Raw genomic sequence first — 12,500 nt, forward strand, 5'->3', positions numbered from 1 at the left:
CCCGGGAGGTGGAGGAAGGGTGCGCGGAAACCCGCAGACCCCCGCTCCCGCTTCCCCGCCCCGCCACCGCCCCGGCGGAACGCCGCCGTGGCGCCGCCTGGGGATTGTTTTCTGGAGGGGGCCCCAGAGCCAGCGATGCCCTCACGGAAAAAGCTTTCCTAGTACCCTATACGGACAGGGCCAGGAGAACCCCTGTCCTGGGCGACTCCCTTCAGGGAGAAAGACAAGACTGTACATCTGTAGTGACGGGGAACAAGAGTAGGCACGATCAGGTTCCGCCGTGCTTTGTGCGGCGGCTGGCGGAGACCGGTGTCTTGTCTGCTAGCACCACGGAGACTAGAGGAATGGTCGGGCAGGGGCTCTGGGAAGAGGTAAAGGGTACTTGACCCTGGTCATTGATTCTGCCAGACATTGTGCTGGGCACTGGGGATCAGGGTACCAGAAGGTAGTGGGGGTGCCTGCCCTGGAGAGTTTACAATCTCCCCTCTTGTCTTATAAGAAGAGCTGGCACATTGAAAGAGCCCCTGATGCTGGGAAAGATTGAGCGCAGGAGGAGAAGAGGGTGACAGAGGATGAGACGGTTGGATGACATCACCGACTAAATGAACATGAGTTTGAGCAAACTCCAGGAGATAGTGAAGGACAGGGAAGCCTGGCATTCTGCAGTTCATGGTGTACCAAAGAGTTGGACACGCCTGAGCGACCTAACAACTCTTGTCCTCTGTTCATTCATTCTGTCTTTGTCTCATTCATTTGATCATGCACTCAAGGAAACATTAACTGAGTATTCTGTACCAGGCCTCCTGGGCTACAAAGACGAACAAGGCATTGTTTTCACCTACCAGAAGTTCAGACGGATCAGGAAAATAAAGCAACGTTCCCTGCCCAGTGTGGTCAGTGCCATGAAATGTGACTGGAAGGGCACCTATCCTAACCTGGGTTGAACAAGGATCAAGGAACACTTCCTGGAGGAGGAGTGTCAACTACAAATTGGCACTTGCCATCTACCTATCTAACTATAAGGATTAAAGCATGTGCTGCTACAGCACTGGCCTTCAACACCCCTGAAGGAGTTCAGGGTGGAAAGCAGAAATGAGGCACTCTGTGCTCAGGGAAAAACTGGCAGGACAGGTCTTCAGATAGATATTCTCGGGAGCTGATTTTATGAGCCCAATTCTTGTGTCTCCTCATATTAAGAAAAGCACTAAAACTAAAATCCTTAATGCTGATGAAAAGAAGCTTCACAAGACTAGCAGAAACCTACAAAAAATATTTGCTTGATTACAATGTACTCCCCCTTTACCAAAATCACATATATACTGTCCTCCCCCCAGCCCCTACCTCTGTGGAACAGTTTCTCAGAGCTATCTGAGGTGCTGTCTCCCAGGCTACAATCTGCATTTTGCCCCAGATAAAACTTAACTTGCAACTCTCATGTTGTCCAATTTTTTTAAGTAGACAGGAGGTACCTAAGATGAACAAAGGCTTCAGCCCCTACTCCCCTTCCTGGCTATGCCCTGAGCCTTGTCTAGATAGCCTCCTCTATCTAGAACCTCCTTCCCCCCTCATGCTCATACTCCCCACTTATAGATTGACTGGCACAAGGTGGTGCTGTAAAGGTGGGTACCTTGGGCTGTTGTTTTATTTTGTTTTTTCCTTTTGGCGGCTTAGCATGCAGGATCTTAGTTCCCCAACAGAAATAGAACCTATGCCCCCTGCACTAGAAGCACAGAGCCCTAACCCCTAAACTGCCAGGGAATTCCCCACCTTGAGTTGTTTTGAAGGGTGTAATTTGCAGGCTTCTGGCTCCAAAAGCCAATTTAACTGGTTCAGTGAGTTGATCCAATGCCCCACACAGAGCTGGCATTTGACCAGAATAAAGGTTTATGTGCAAACCCCAAAAGCCCAGGTATTACTTTGCAAAGAGAAATTGAACTGTCCAGGCACACCTGAATTTATGCATCAATAGATCAAGGCAATTTGAGCTGCTCCCTGGGAAGCCCAGTTACCAGAAGTTGAGTCCAGTGAAACTGAATGCCCCAGGATGGGAAGAAGCAATGGTTCTCTCAGCCAAGAAACCTTGAGGTCTGGTCCCCTCAACCATAGGTGCAGCCTTGATTCTAAGGACTCAGTTCAGCCTAGGATGGCCAGGACCAGAGCCTGAATATGTTTCCCACAGCTGCTTTCAGGACACCCCTTTTCTGTGATCTTTCTTCTGTTTGCAGAACCTCTCTCCAAACTTGTTAAGAAGCAGCTACTCCCTTAGTGTTTGTTGAGTGCTGCTGCTGCTACTGCTAAGTCGCTTCAGTCGTGTCCGACTCTGCGTGACCCCATAGATGGCAGCCTACCAGGCTCCTCCGTCCCTGAGATTCTCCAGCCAAGAACACTGGAGTGGGTTGCCATTTCCTTCTCCAATGCATGAAAGTGAAAAGTGAAAGTGAAGTCGCTCAGTCGTGTCCGACTCTTTGCGACACCATGGACTGCAGCCTACCAGGCTCCTCCGTCCATGGGATTCTCCAGGCAAGAGTACTGGAGTGGGTTGCCATTCTCCTGTTGAGTGCTAGACTGTTGTAAACATTTTACCTTTATTTCAATTTAGTTCAGTCGCTCAGTCGTGTCCGACTATTTGCGACCCCGTGAATCGCAGCACGCCAGGCCTCCCTGTCCATCACCAACTCCCAGACTTTACTCAAACTCATGTCCATCAAGTCGGTGATGCCATCCAGCCATCTCATCCTCCATTGTCCCCTTCTCCTCCTGCCCCCAATCCCTCCCACCATCAGAGTCTTTTCCAATGAGTCAACTCTTCACATGAGGTGGCCAAAGTATTGGAGTTTCAGCTTTAGCATCAGTGCTTCCAAGGAACACCCAGGACTGATCTCCTTTAGAATGGACTGGTTGGATCTCCTTGCAGTCCAAGGGACTCTCAAGAGTCTCCTCCAGCACCACAGCTCAAAAGCATCAATTCTTCGGCGCTCAGCTTTCTTCACAGTCCAACTCTCACATCCATACATGACCACTGGAAAAACCATAGCCCTAACTAGATGGACCTTTGTTGGCAAAGAAATGTCTCTGCTTTTGAATATGCTATCTAGGTTGGTCATAACTTTCCTTCCAAAGAGTAAGCATCTTTTAATTTCATGACTGCAGTCACCATCTGCAGTGATTTTGGAGCCCCAAAATATAAAGTCTGACACTATTTCCACTGTTTCCCCATATATTTCCCATGAAGTGATGGGACCAGATGCCATGATCTTCGTTTTCTGAATGTTGAGTTTTAAGCCAACTTTTTCACTCTCCTCTTTCACTTTCATCAAGAGGCTTTTTAGTTCCTCTTCACTTTCTGCCATAAGGGTGGTGTCATCTGCATATCTGGGGTTATTGATATTTCTCTCAGCAACCTTGATTCCAGCTTGTGCTTCTTCCAGCCCAGCGTTTCTCATGATGTACTCTGCATATAAGTTAAATAAACAGGGTGACAATATACAGCCTTGACGTACTCCTTTTCCTATTTGGAACTAGTCTGTTGTTCCATGTCCAGTTCTAACTGTTGCTCCTGACAATCGATGGGATTTCTACTCACCCGACTAGTTGTTGTTCAGTTACTCAGTTGTGTCCAGCTCTTTGTGACCCCATGGACTGCAGCATGCCAGGCTTCCCTGTCCTTCACTGTCTCCCAGCATTTGCTCAAACTCATGTCCATTAAGTTGATGATGCCACCCAACCATCTCGTCCTCTGTCACTCCCTTCTTCTCCTGCCCTCAATCTTTCCCAGCATCAGGGTCTTTTCCAATGAGTTGGCTCTTTGCATCAGGTGGCCAAGGCATTGGACCTTCGGTATCAGTCCTTCCAGTGAATATTCAGGGTTAATTTCCTGTAGGATTGACTGGTTTCATCTCCTCACGGTCCAAGGGACTCTCAAGAATCTTCTCCAACACCATAGTTTGAAAGTATCTTCGGCGCTCGGCCTAACCTCTAGTCCAACCCCACCCCTCAGAGGGACCCCCAGCCACCACCTTGATGGTCTTTAGTTGGTTCCCAAATACTTCCGTCACATATTGCTAATTTATTTATTTTGGTTGTGCTAGGTCTTTGTTGCTGCACGCAGGCTTTCTCTAGTTGCAGCTAGTGGGGCTACTCTCTAGTGGCGGTGCGCAAGCTTCTAGAGCGGTTGCAATGGCTTCTGTTGTGGAGCACCGGCTCCAGAGCACAGGCTTAATAGTTGTGGCACACGGGCTTAGTTGCTCCATGGCATATGGGATCTTCCCAGATTAGGGGTCAAACCTGTAACTCCTGCATTGCCAGATGGATTCTTTACCACTGAGCCACCAGGGAAGCCCAAGTCACATATGTATACACATTCACACCTTGGATTTACTTCCATATCTGTTGAGGGAGGAGGTGGTTTCTGTCTCACAGTGGCCACCCTATTTTCAGGTTCTTGAGGAAAACTCACTCTTAAGCTTCACAGAGATTTCCAGAACCTATATCTTCTATTCCCAACTCTTTTCAAACCTGTGGGTAACAGGACCCACAGTTACTACTCTCAGGCAACTGCACTAACCTTTGCGGTTTCCCCACACCCTGCCCATTCCTTTGGGAAATTTTTTATTAAATTCTCCTCGTGTTATTCTAATTGGAGTGTGTTCTCTCTTTCCTGCTGGGACCCTGACTCAGACAAAGGAAACAGCATCCATCCCCATCCCAGCTTTCCTCCTTTAGAAAAGGAATCGGCAAGGGAGAACTATGGCCAGTGGCTTCCAGGCTGATTCTGCTGGTGGCTAGCATGGTAGACACACTGGACTATTACTACAGAAATGCATTCAAGAGATGATGAAGGCCTGCGGTAATGGTCTGGGGAGAAGTAAATTTGGGATTTTATGGGGGTAGAAGAGACTGGAATGACAACCAACAAGATGTCGATATTGAGGGAAGAGTCAATCCACACCTTTAAAAAATAGATTCTTGACTCCACTTCCCCCGCCACAACTACTCCCCCCCGCACCCCACCTCTGCTTTTTTTCTTTTGGCTGCATCAGGTCTTACTTGTGGCATGCAGGATCTTTGTTATGGCATGTTATGGGCTCCAGAGCACAAGGGCTCTGAAGTTGCTGCTTGCAGCCTTAGTTGCCCTGAGCACGTAAGATCTTAGTTCCCTGACCAGGGATTGAATTCATGCCCCCTGCATTGCAAGGCAGATTCGTAACTACTGGACCATCTAGCAAGTCCCTTTATCTGCTCACCTTTGCAGCAAATTCCTCGAAATAGCCATCTCTAACAGGTGCTTCCAACATTTTTCCTCCCTTTCTCTTCTTAAACCCCTCTAGCCATTCTTTCAATCTCACACTCCACTGAAACTCTTATCAGTCATCAATGACCTAATGGTTATTCTCAGCCCTTCTCTTGTACTTAGGCTCTCTGTAGCATTTGACCAGGTTGATCACTCCTTCCCCCTGGATACACTTTCTTCATTTGCACTGGCCAGCCACACTCTCCTGGTTTCCCTTCTACTACACTGGTTCATCCGCTTCTCTCCAACAATTCTGTTTTGTTTTGTTTTTCCGGGGGGGGGGGGCAGGGAATAATTTTTATTTTACTTCTTTTTTACAAATACATCGAAGAAGCGTGCAGTGCTGCCAGCACTGGATGCAACCCTGGGCCACAGTCTGCACACTCCTTTTCAACTCGTCCTATAACAGCAGAACCTTTCATCTTGCTTTTACTGTTTACTATGTGCTCTGTTGCTCAATCGTGTCAGACTATTTGTGACCACGTGAACTGTAGCCCGCCAAGTTCCTCTGTCCCTGCACAGACAGAATACTGGAGTGGATTGCCATTTCCTCCTCCAGGGATTGTTTACACTGACCCCTGCATTATCTTCAGAATAAAGAAACACAGCATCTTTTCTCAGTATGAGTTTCATTGTCAAATTACCATCACTGGATGTATGTTCTTTCTCAGCTCTGATTTGCTTTCTTGATTGTGGCCATCACCATGTCCCCCACACCAGCAGCAGGAAGTCTATTCAGTCATTCGTTGATTGCCTTCACAGAGATGATATACAGATTTTTGGCTCCCGTGTTGTCAGCACAGTTGATCATGGCTCCAGCTGTAAGACCCAAGGAAATCCAGAATTTCACACCTTGCTTCAACATCTTGAATGCCGGAAATGGACAAAGTCAATAATTCTTGACACCAGAGTGCCTACTAGTAGCGTGGTCCTCTTGTCTTTTTCTATTTTCACTTCTTCAAACACCATCTTTCTGCCAATAATATCCAAAATTTTAAATCTTCAGCCCAGGCCTTTCTCTGGGCTGATACCAAACTGAGGGAACTCTCTGGTGGTCCAGTGGTTAAGACTTGATGTTTCCACTGCAGGGGGCATAAGTTCTATCCCTGGTTGGGGAACTAAGATCCTGCATGCCTCAAGGTTTGGCAAAAAAGAAAAATAAAAAATAAAACCCCAGACTTACCAGACTTACAAGTCGTTCTCCTTGCCATCTCTCTTTGCATGTCTAGTAGACATCTCCAACCCAACATGTCCAAAGCTGAATTTCTAATCTTGCCACCCAAATCTGTTCTATTTGGCAATCTCCCCCATCTCAGGTAATGAGTACTTTCTGCCACTTGCTTAGGTCCAAAACTGGAGCCATTCTTTGACCTTTCTCCTTATTCTGGAACTCCTCTCTCATTGGCATCTCACAACTGCTTTCCTGGTCCCAGCTACCACCCTTCTCACTTGCATCACTACAACTTCCTAATTGCCTCAATGTTTCCACCTCTGCCTCCTGACAGTCTGTTCTCAACACAGCAGTCAGAGTGGTTCTTTTAAAACATAAGTTAGATGTCAGTTCTCAGTTCAAAACCCTCCAGTGTCCTCATCTCACTCAACCTAAAAACCGAAGACCTTAAGAGAGCCTTTGGAGCCTCTGTTATCTGAGCCCCCTTTCCTCACCTACTAGCCCACTCTGCTCCAGCCAAGATGGCTTTGTTATTCCTCTTCTGAGATGCCAGGCACATTTCTATCTTAAGGCATTTGCACTCACTGCTTCCTCTTCTTGAAATGCTCTTCCTCTAGATAGCCACATGGCTAACCCACCATGAAATATTACCTTCTCAGTAAGACCTACCTTCACATGCCCTGTTTAAAATTACAGCCCATCCTCACCCCAAGCTCTCCTATATCCTGCTCAATTTTGTTTCATGACACTTATCATCTGCTAACAAATATAATTTACTTATTTATTATGTGTATTGTCTGGGGAGAAGGGAGTTAACCAAGAGTCCTCCCCCACACACTGAACAAAGGCTGAAGATGGAAAGGAGTGAGGCTGGGGGAATATGAAGGGTGAGGACGAAGTGCAAACTGTGAAAATATATTTGCACACCATAGATAACTAGCTAAGGATTACTATCCAGAATATACAAAGAACACTTTCAAATAAAGTAGAAAAAAAAAAGTAAATAATCTGTATGTTTCCTATTGCAGCTACAACAAATTACCACAAACTTAGTGGCTTTAAACAACACAGATTTATTCTTTCATGGTGTTCAAGACCAGAAAACCAAAGTGGATCTCACTGGGTTCAAATCAAAGTGTCAGCAAGGGCCATGTTCCTCCTGAAGGCTCTAGGTAAAACATCAATTTCTTTGCCTTTTCCAGCTTCTAGAGGTTGCCCACATTCCTCTGCTCCTGGCTCCCAATCATCCTCAAAGTCAGAAATCACACCTCAGACTTGTGCATGCATCATCATATCTCCCTGACTCTTCTGCCTCCCTCTTTCACTTCTAAGGACACTTGTGATTAATGAGACTGACTCAGTTAATCCAGGACCATGTCATTACCTCAAGATCCTTAATTTAATCACATCTGCAAAATCCCTTTTCTCCTATAAGGTAACATTCACAGGCTCTGGGTGGACATCTTGGGAGGGGGGGTCACTATGCTACCTACTCCACAAACCAATAGAAAAATACACAAAGAGGCATTCCACAGAGGAAGAAACATATATGAAACCTTTATTCATCAGGAAATGTAAATTAAAATCACAGTAAAATGCCATCACACACTCATCAGATTCACAAATATTTAAAAAGTCTACCAACCAAGCACTGTCAAGAATGAGGAGCAAAGGGAACTCTCATATAGTGACAAAGGAATATAAATTGGTACAGCCCCTTTGGAAAACAATTTGACAATAGCTAGTAAAGCTGAGCATGCACTTTACATGTTCACGGATCCTTTACAACTCAGTAATTCAACTTCAAGATGTATACTAGAAGTTACTGCATAGGTGCAACAGGAAACCTACAGGAATGTAGTACTGCTAATAGTCACTCCAAAAAAAGAAAAATCCAACAGGAGATGGATTAATAAATTGGATAGAACCAAACAATGGTTTTTCTAGTAGTCATATATGGATGTGAGAGATGGACCATAAAGAAGGCTGAGTGCTGAAGAATTGATGCTTTCAAACTGTGACGTTGGAGAAGACTCTTGAGAGTCCTTTGGACTGCAAGGAGATCAAACCAGTCAACTCTAAAGGAAATCAACCCTGAATATTAACTGGAAGGACTGATGCTGAAGCTGAAGCTCCAATACTTTGGCGACCTTATTCGAAGAGCCAACTCATTGGGAAAGACACTGATGCTAGGAAAGATTGAAGGCAGGAGGATAAGGGAACAATAGGGTATGAGATGATTGGACGGCATTATCAACTCAATGGACATGAGTTTAAGCAAACTCAAGGAGATAGTGAAGGACAGGGAAGCCTGGCGTCCATGGGGTCGCAAAGAGTTGGACACAACTGAGCAATGAACAACAACAAAACAATGGAATATAATGCAGCAGTTTTTTAAAAAGCAACTGCAGCTATATATAAAAAAATTCCATATGTGATATCATCTAAGCAACACTTCTCAAATATCATGCATGCAAATTACCTGGGGATCTGGTTAAATGCAGATTCTGTTTCTGTAAATCCGGAATGGGGTCTGAAATTCTGCATTTTCAACAGCTCTCTGCTGATCCATGGGCTATGCTTCAAGTAAGAAAATTCTCAGTATACTTCAGTTCAGTTCAGTTCAGTCGCTCAGTCGTGTCCAACTCTTTGCGACCCCATGAATCGCAGCACGCCAGGCCTCCCTGTCCATCACAAACTCCCGGAGTTCACTCAGACTCACGTCCACCGAGTCAGTGATGCCATCCAGCCATCTCATCCTCTGTCGTCCCCTTCTCCTCCTGCCGCCAATCCCTCCCAGTATCAGAGTCTTTTCCAATGAATCAACTCTTTGCATGAGGTGGCCAAAGTATTGGAGTTTCAGCATCATTCCCTCCAAAGAAATCCCAGGGCTGATCTCCTTCAGAATGGACTGGTTGGATCTCCTTCCAGTCCAAGGGACTCTCACGAGTCTTCTCCAACACCACAGTTCAAAAGCATCAATTCTTCGGCGCTCAGCCTTCTTCACAGTCCAACTCTCACATCCATACATGACCACAGGAAAAACCATAGCCTTGACTAGACGGACCTTCGTTGGCAAAGTAATGTCTCTGCTTTTGAATATGCTATCTAAGTTGGTCATAACTTTCCAAGGAGTAAGCGTCTTTTAATTTCATGGCTGCAGTCACCATCTGCAGTATACTTAGGGATGCATAAAATGATAAAACTATTTTTCTTTTTAAACAAAAGACAAAGATAAACACTAAATTCAGGAGAGCAGATATCTTTACCTCTGACTGGGAGAGTGGTTAAATAGGTCCTGGTGATGCTTTCTTAAACTGGCTGTTGGGTCCACAAGTATTCTTTGTATCTCACATATGTTACATATAGTATCGCCCATATCAAATATTGTATCTTTAAAAAACAATGAAAAGCATACAAAAATAAAATTATAGGCAAAGAAGCTAGGTGGCGTCAAAGTCTTGGGTAAATAAAGAAGTTAGTCCTGTTAGCGCTACACTAAACTAAAACAGACATAATTTGCAGAAAAAGTGTTGTGTGTTCACTAAATACTCCAGAAATCCAACCTGTCAGGCTAATTCTTTTCAGCCCGGATTAAAGAGTCAGGATTTGTACTATCCAAGCTTTTCAAATTTACTGGATTTTATGAATCACGTGGCATTCTTGTTAACAATACAGATTTTCAAGTGACTCCTGCGTAGATCCTGATTCTGGGCATGCAGGAAGTAGCCTGGGAATCAGTACTGAATAGGTTCAGTGGCTTCAAGCACCAATTGGTAGGCTGAAAAACCTCCGCCCGCCTCGTAATGGACTTGCGGTTAGTCGGCTGTGGGGATACCCGATCAGCCCCTGTCGGCTCAGAGAAGCCCCCACAAGGTGGGAGGACAGCCCCCCACCCCGCCCCCGCCGCCCCCTGCCAAGGTCAGTTAGCACATTAAATCCATATTAGCGCGGCGGTCACCCCTCTTTCCCGGAACTATCCCCTTTAGCTCTTCTGTTAGAGGCTCTCCAGAGAGGCCCTAAATGACAGAAACCTAAACGAGAGGAAATAATTACGGCACTAGGTAATTAATTCTCGGCAACTTAAAACCGCGCAGACTCGCCTAGGAGGCCGCCCCTCCCATCCCCGGCCTCTCCAGGCGTTTCTTCCCTCCGCCTCCCTCAGAGAACGCGGAGAAGAAACGCGAGATACGATCACGGGGCGTGGCCTCATCCTAACCAATGGAAATGGGAGGCCTGGCCCTGAGTCTTCCTTTCATTGGCGCAGGATCCCCAAGGCGGCCGGGTCTAGCCGTACTGAGGCGGAAGTCGCGCGGCAGCTGGAATGCGCGCTGAGCCTCCGGTCTGGCAGCGTTTGAGCCGCCATCATGGTGCGGAAGCTTAAGTTTCACGAGCAGAAGCTGCTCAAGCAGGTGGACTTCTTGAATTGGGAGGTCACAGATCACAACCTGCATGAGCTACGCGTGTTGCGGCGTTATCGGCTGCAGCGGCGCGAGGACTATACGCGCTACAACCAGCTGAGCCGTGCTGTGCGCGAGCTGGCCCGGCGCCTGCGCGATCTGCCTGAGCGCGACCCGTTTCGCGTGCGCTCCTCGGCCGCGCTGCTGGATAAGCTGTATGCTCTCGGCCTAGTGCCCACGCGGGGATCGCTGGAGCTCTGCGATTTCGTCACGGCCTCGTCCTTTTGCCGCCGCCGGCTGCCCACCGTGCTGCTTAAGCTGCGCATGGCGCAGCACCTCCAGGCCGCTGTGGCATTCGTGGAGCAGGGCCACGTGCGCGTGGGCCCCGACGTGGTCACCGACCCCGCCTTCCTTGTCACGCGAAGCATGGAGGACTTTGTCACCTGGGTTGACTCGTCCAAGATCAAGCGGCACGTGCTGGAGTACAATGAGGAGCGTGACGACTTCGATTTGGATGCCTAGCGGATCTCCCCTCGCCAGGACTGCATGGGGAAGCTGAGACATAAGCCTGAGATTCTGTGAAGGCGCGTCTCCCCAAGAGTGTATCAGCCAGTCGTCGGTTCTTAAGAACTTGCCTCCTCAGCTACAGGCCACGCACGGAGCCAAAGGGTACGCCCTTTTTCCACGAAATTTGCTTAGCCTTCGGACAATTGGTAATTCAGTGACTGCCATAAGAAACAATGGGAAGCGGTTTGGGTGCTGCACTGGGGAATTGTTATGTTCTTGTATCTGAAACAGTGGTGTGAATACAAGGATTTGGGATGGGGGAGGACCTACCCCCGCCTCCAGCTTTCCTTTCATTTCCTTGTGACAGGACAGTGTGGTTTAATTTATTTAACTGGAATCCTTGCTCTTGTTCGTGATTAAACTGTGTACAGATGTCATAGAGGTTGGTCTCAAGTTTTCATAAAATAGATGTGATTTTAGTGTTCAGAGTTCTTTCTCTTGTTTAAAGGAATGCTTTCCTAATGCCAATAAATGGCCTAACTGCTTTTTAGGTGCAAATTTTTGTCTGGGTTTGTCACACAGAGTCGCATCTATAGGTCTCCTTGAATTCAGGAACCCACAGAATAGTGATGGCAGCTAGCTGCCTGTGGGTGAGACCTGCCCTGAGTTCCACGTGTGGAGGTTGCAGAATGTTGTACAGGGCTGAGCAGATTTGTCAGTTTACTGATCCCTTCCTCAGAATGAGTGTTTTGGCAGAACTCTTCCCCACAGGACTTCCTTCCTGTTGCTATTCCAGCCTCAGGAAATACCATATTAGAGGGCTGAAGTGTTTGCTTGCCTAAGGAAATAATCACCCTGTAGCTTGTCTATCTAGCGGTTAGAAGTAGCCCAGGAGGGTCTTGGAAAAATCTTAGGAGTGGAGACCTCAGCAGGCTCCAGGGCTGCCTGCCCAAAGCAGCAGCTGCACAGCTCCTATCCATCACAGCCCACCATCACTACCTGCCCAGCCTTTAATTTAGAGAAAGGTTTGTTGCCCAATTAGAGTGGGTTTTATTGAGGGACACAAAGGGTGGATTGGGAGTCAGGGAGCCTAGCCTGTTGACAATGGAGGAACATGAAGGGAGAGGATCTG

At 47.1% G+C, this 12,500-nt stretch overlaps 1 protein-coding gene across 1 annotated transcript; it reads left to right on the plus strand.

The window, feature by feature from the left end:
- The first annotated feature begins 10,739 nt into the window (after positions 1–10,739).
- On the plus strand, positions 10,740–11,926 carry IMP3 (IMP3, U3 small nucleolar ribonucleoprotein). Its single transcript, XM_027521538.1, has 2 exons — positions 10,740–11,408; positions 11,463–11,926. Exon 1 carries the CDS (start codon positions 10,829–10,831, stop codon positions 11,381–11,383), a length of 555 nt encoding a protein of 184 aa, XP_027377339.1. The 5' UTR covers positions 10,740–10,828; the 3' UTR covers positions 11,384–11,408; positions 11,463–11,926.
- The last annotated feature ends 574 nt before the right edge of the window (positions 11,927–12,500 follow it).

The sequence above is a fragment of the Bos indicus x Bos taurus genome, chromosome 21 (genome assembly GCF_003369695.1).
Source record: "Bos indicus x Bos taurus breed Angus x Brahman F1 hybrid chromosome 21, Bos_hybrid_MaternalHap_v2.0, whole genome shotgun sequence".
Lineage (NCBI taxonomy): Eukaryota > Metazoa > Chordata > Mammalia > Artiodactyla > Bovidae > Bos > Bos indicus x Bos taurus.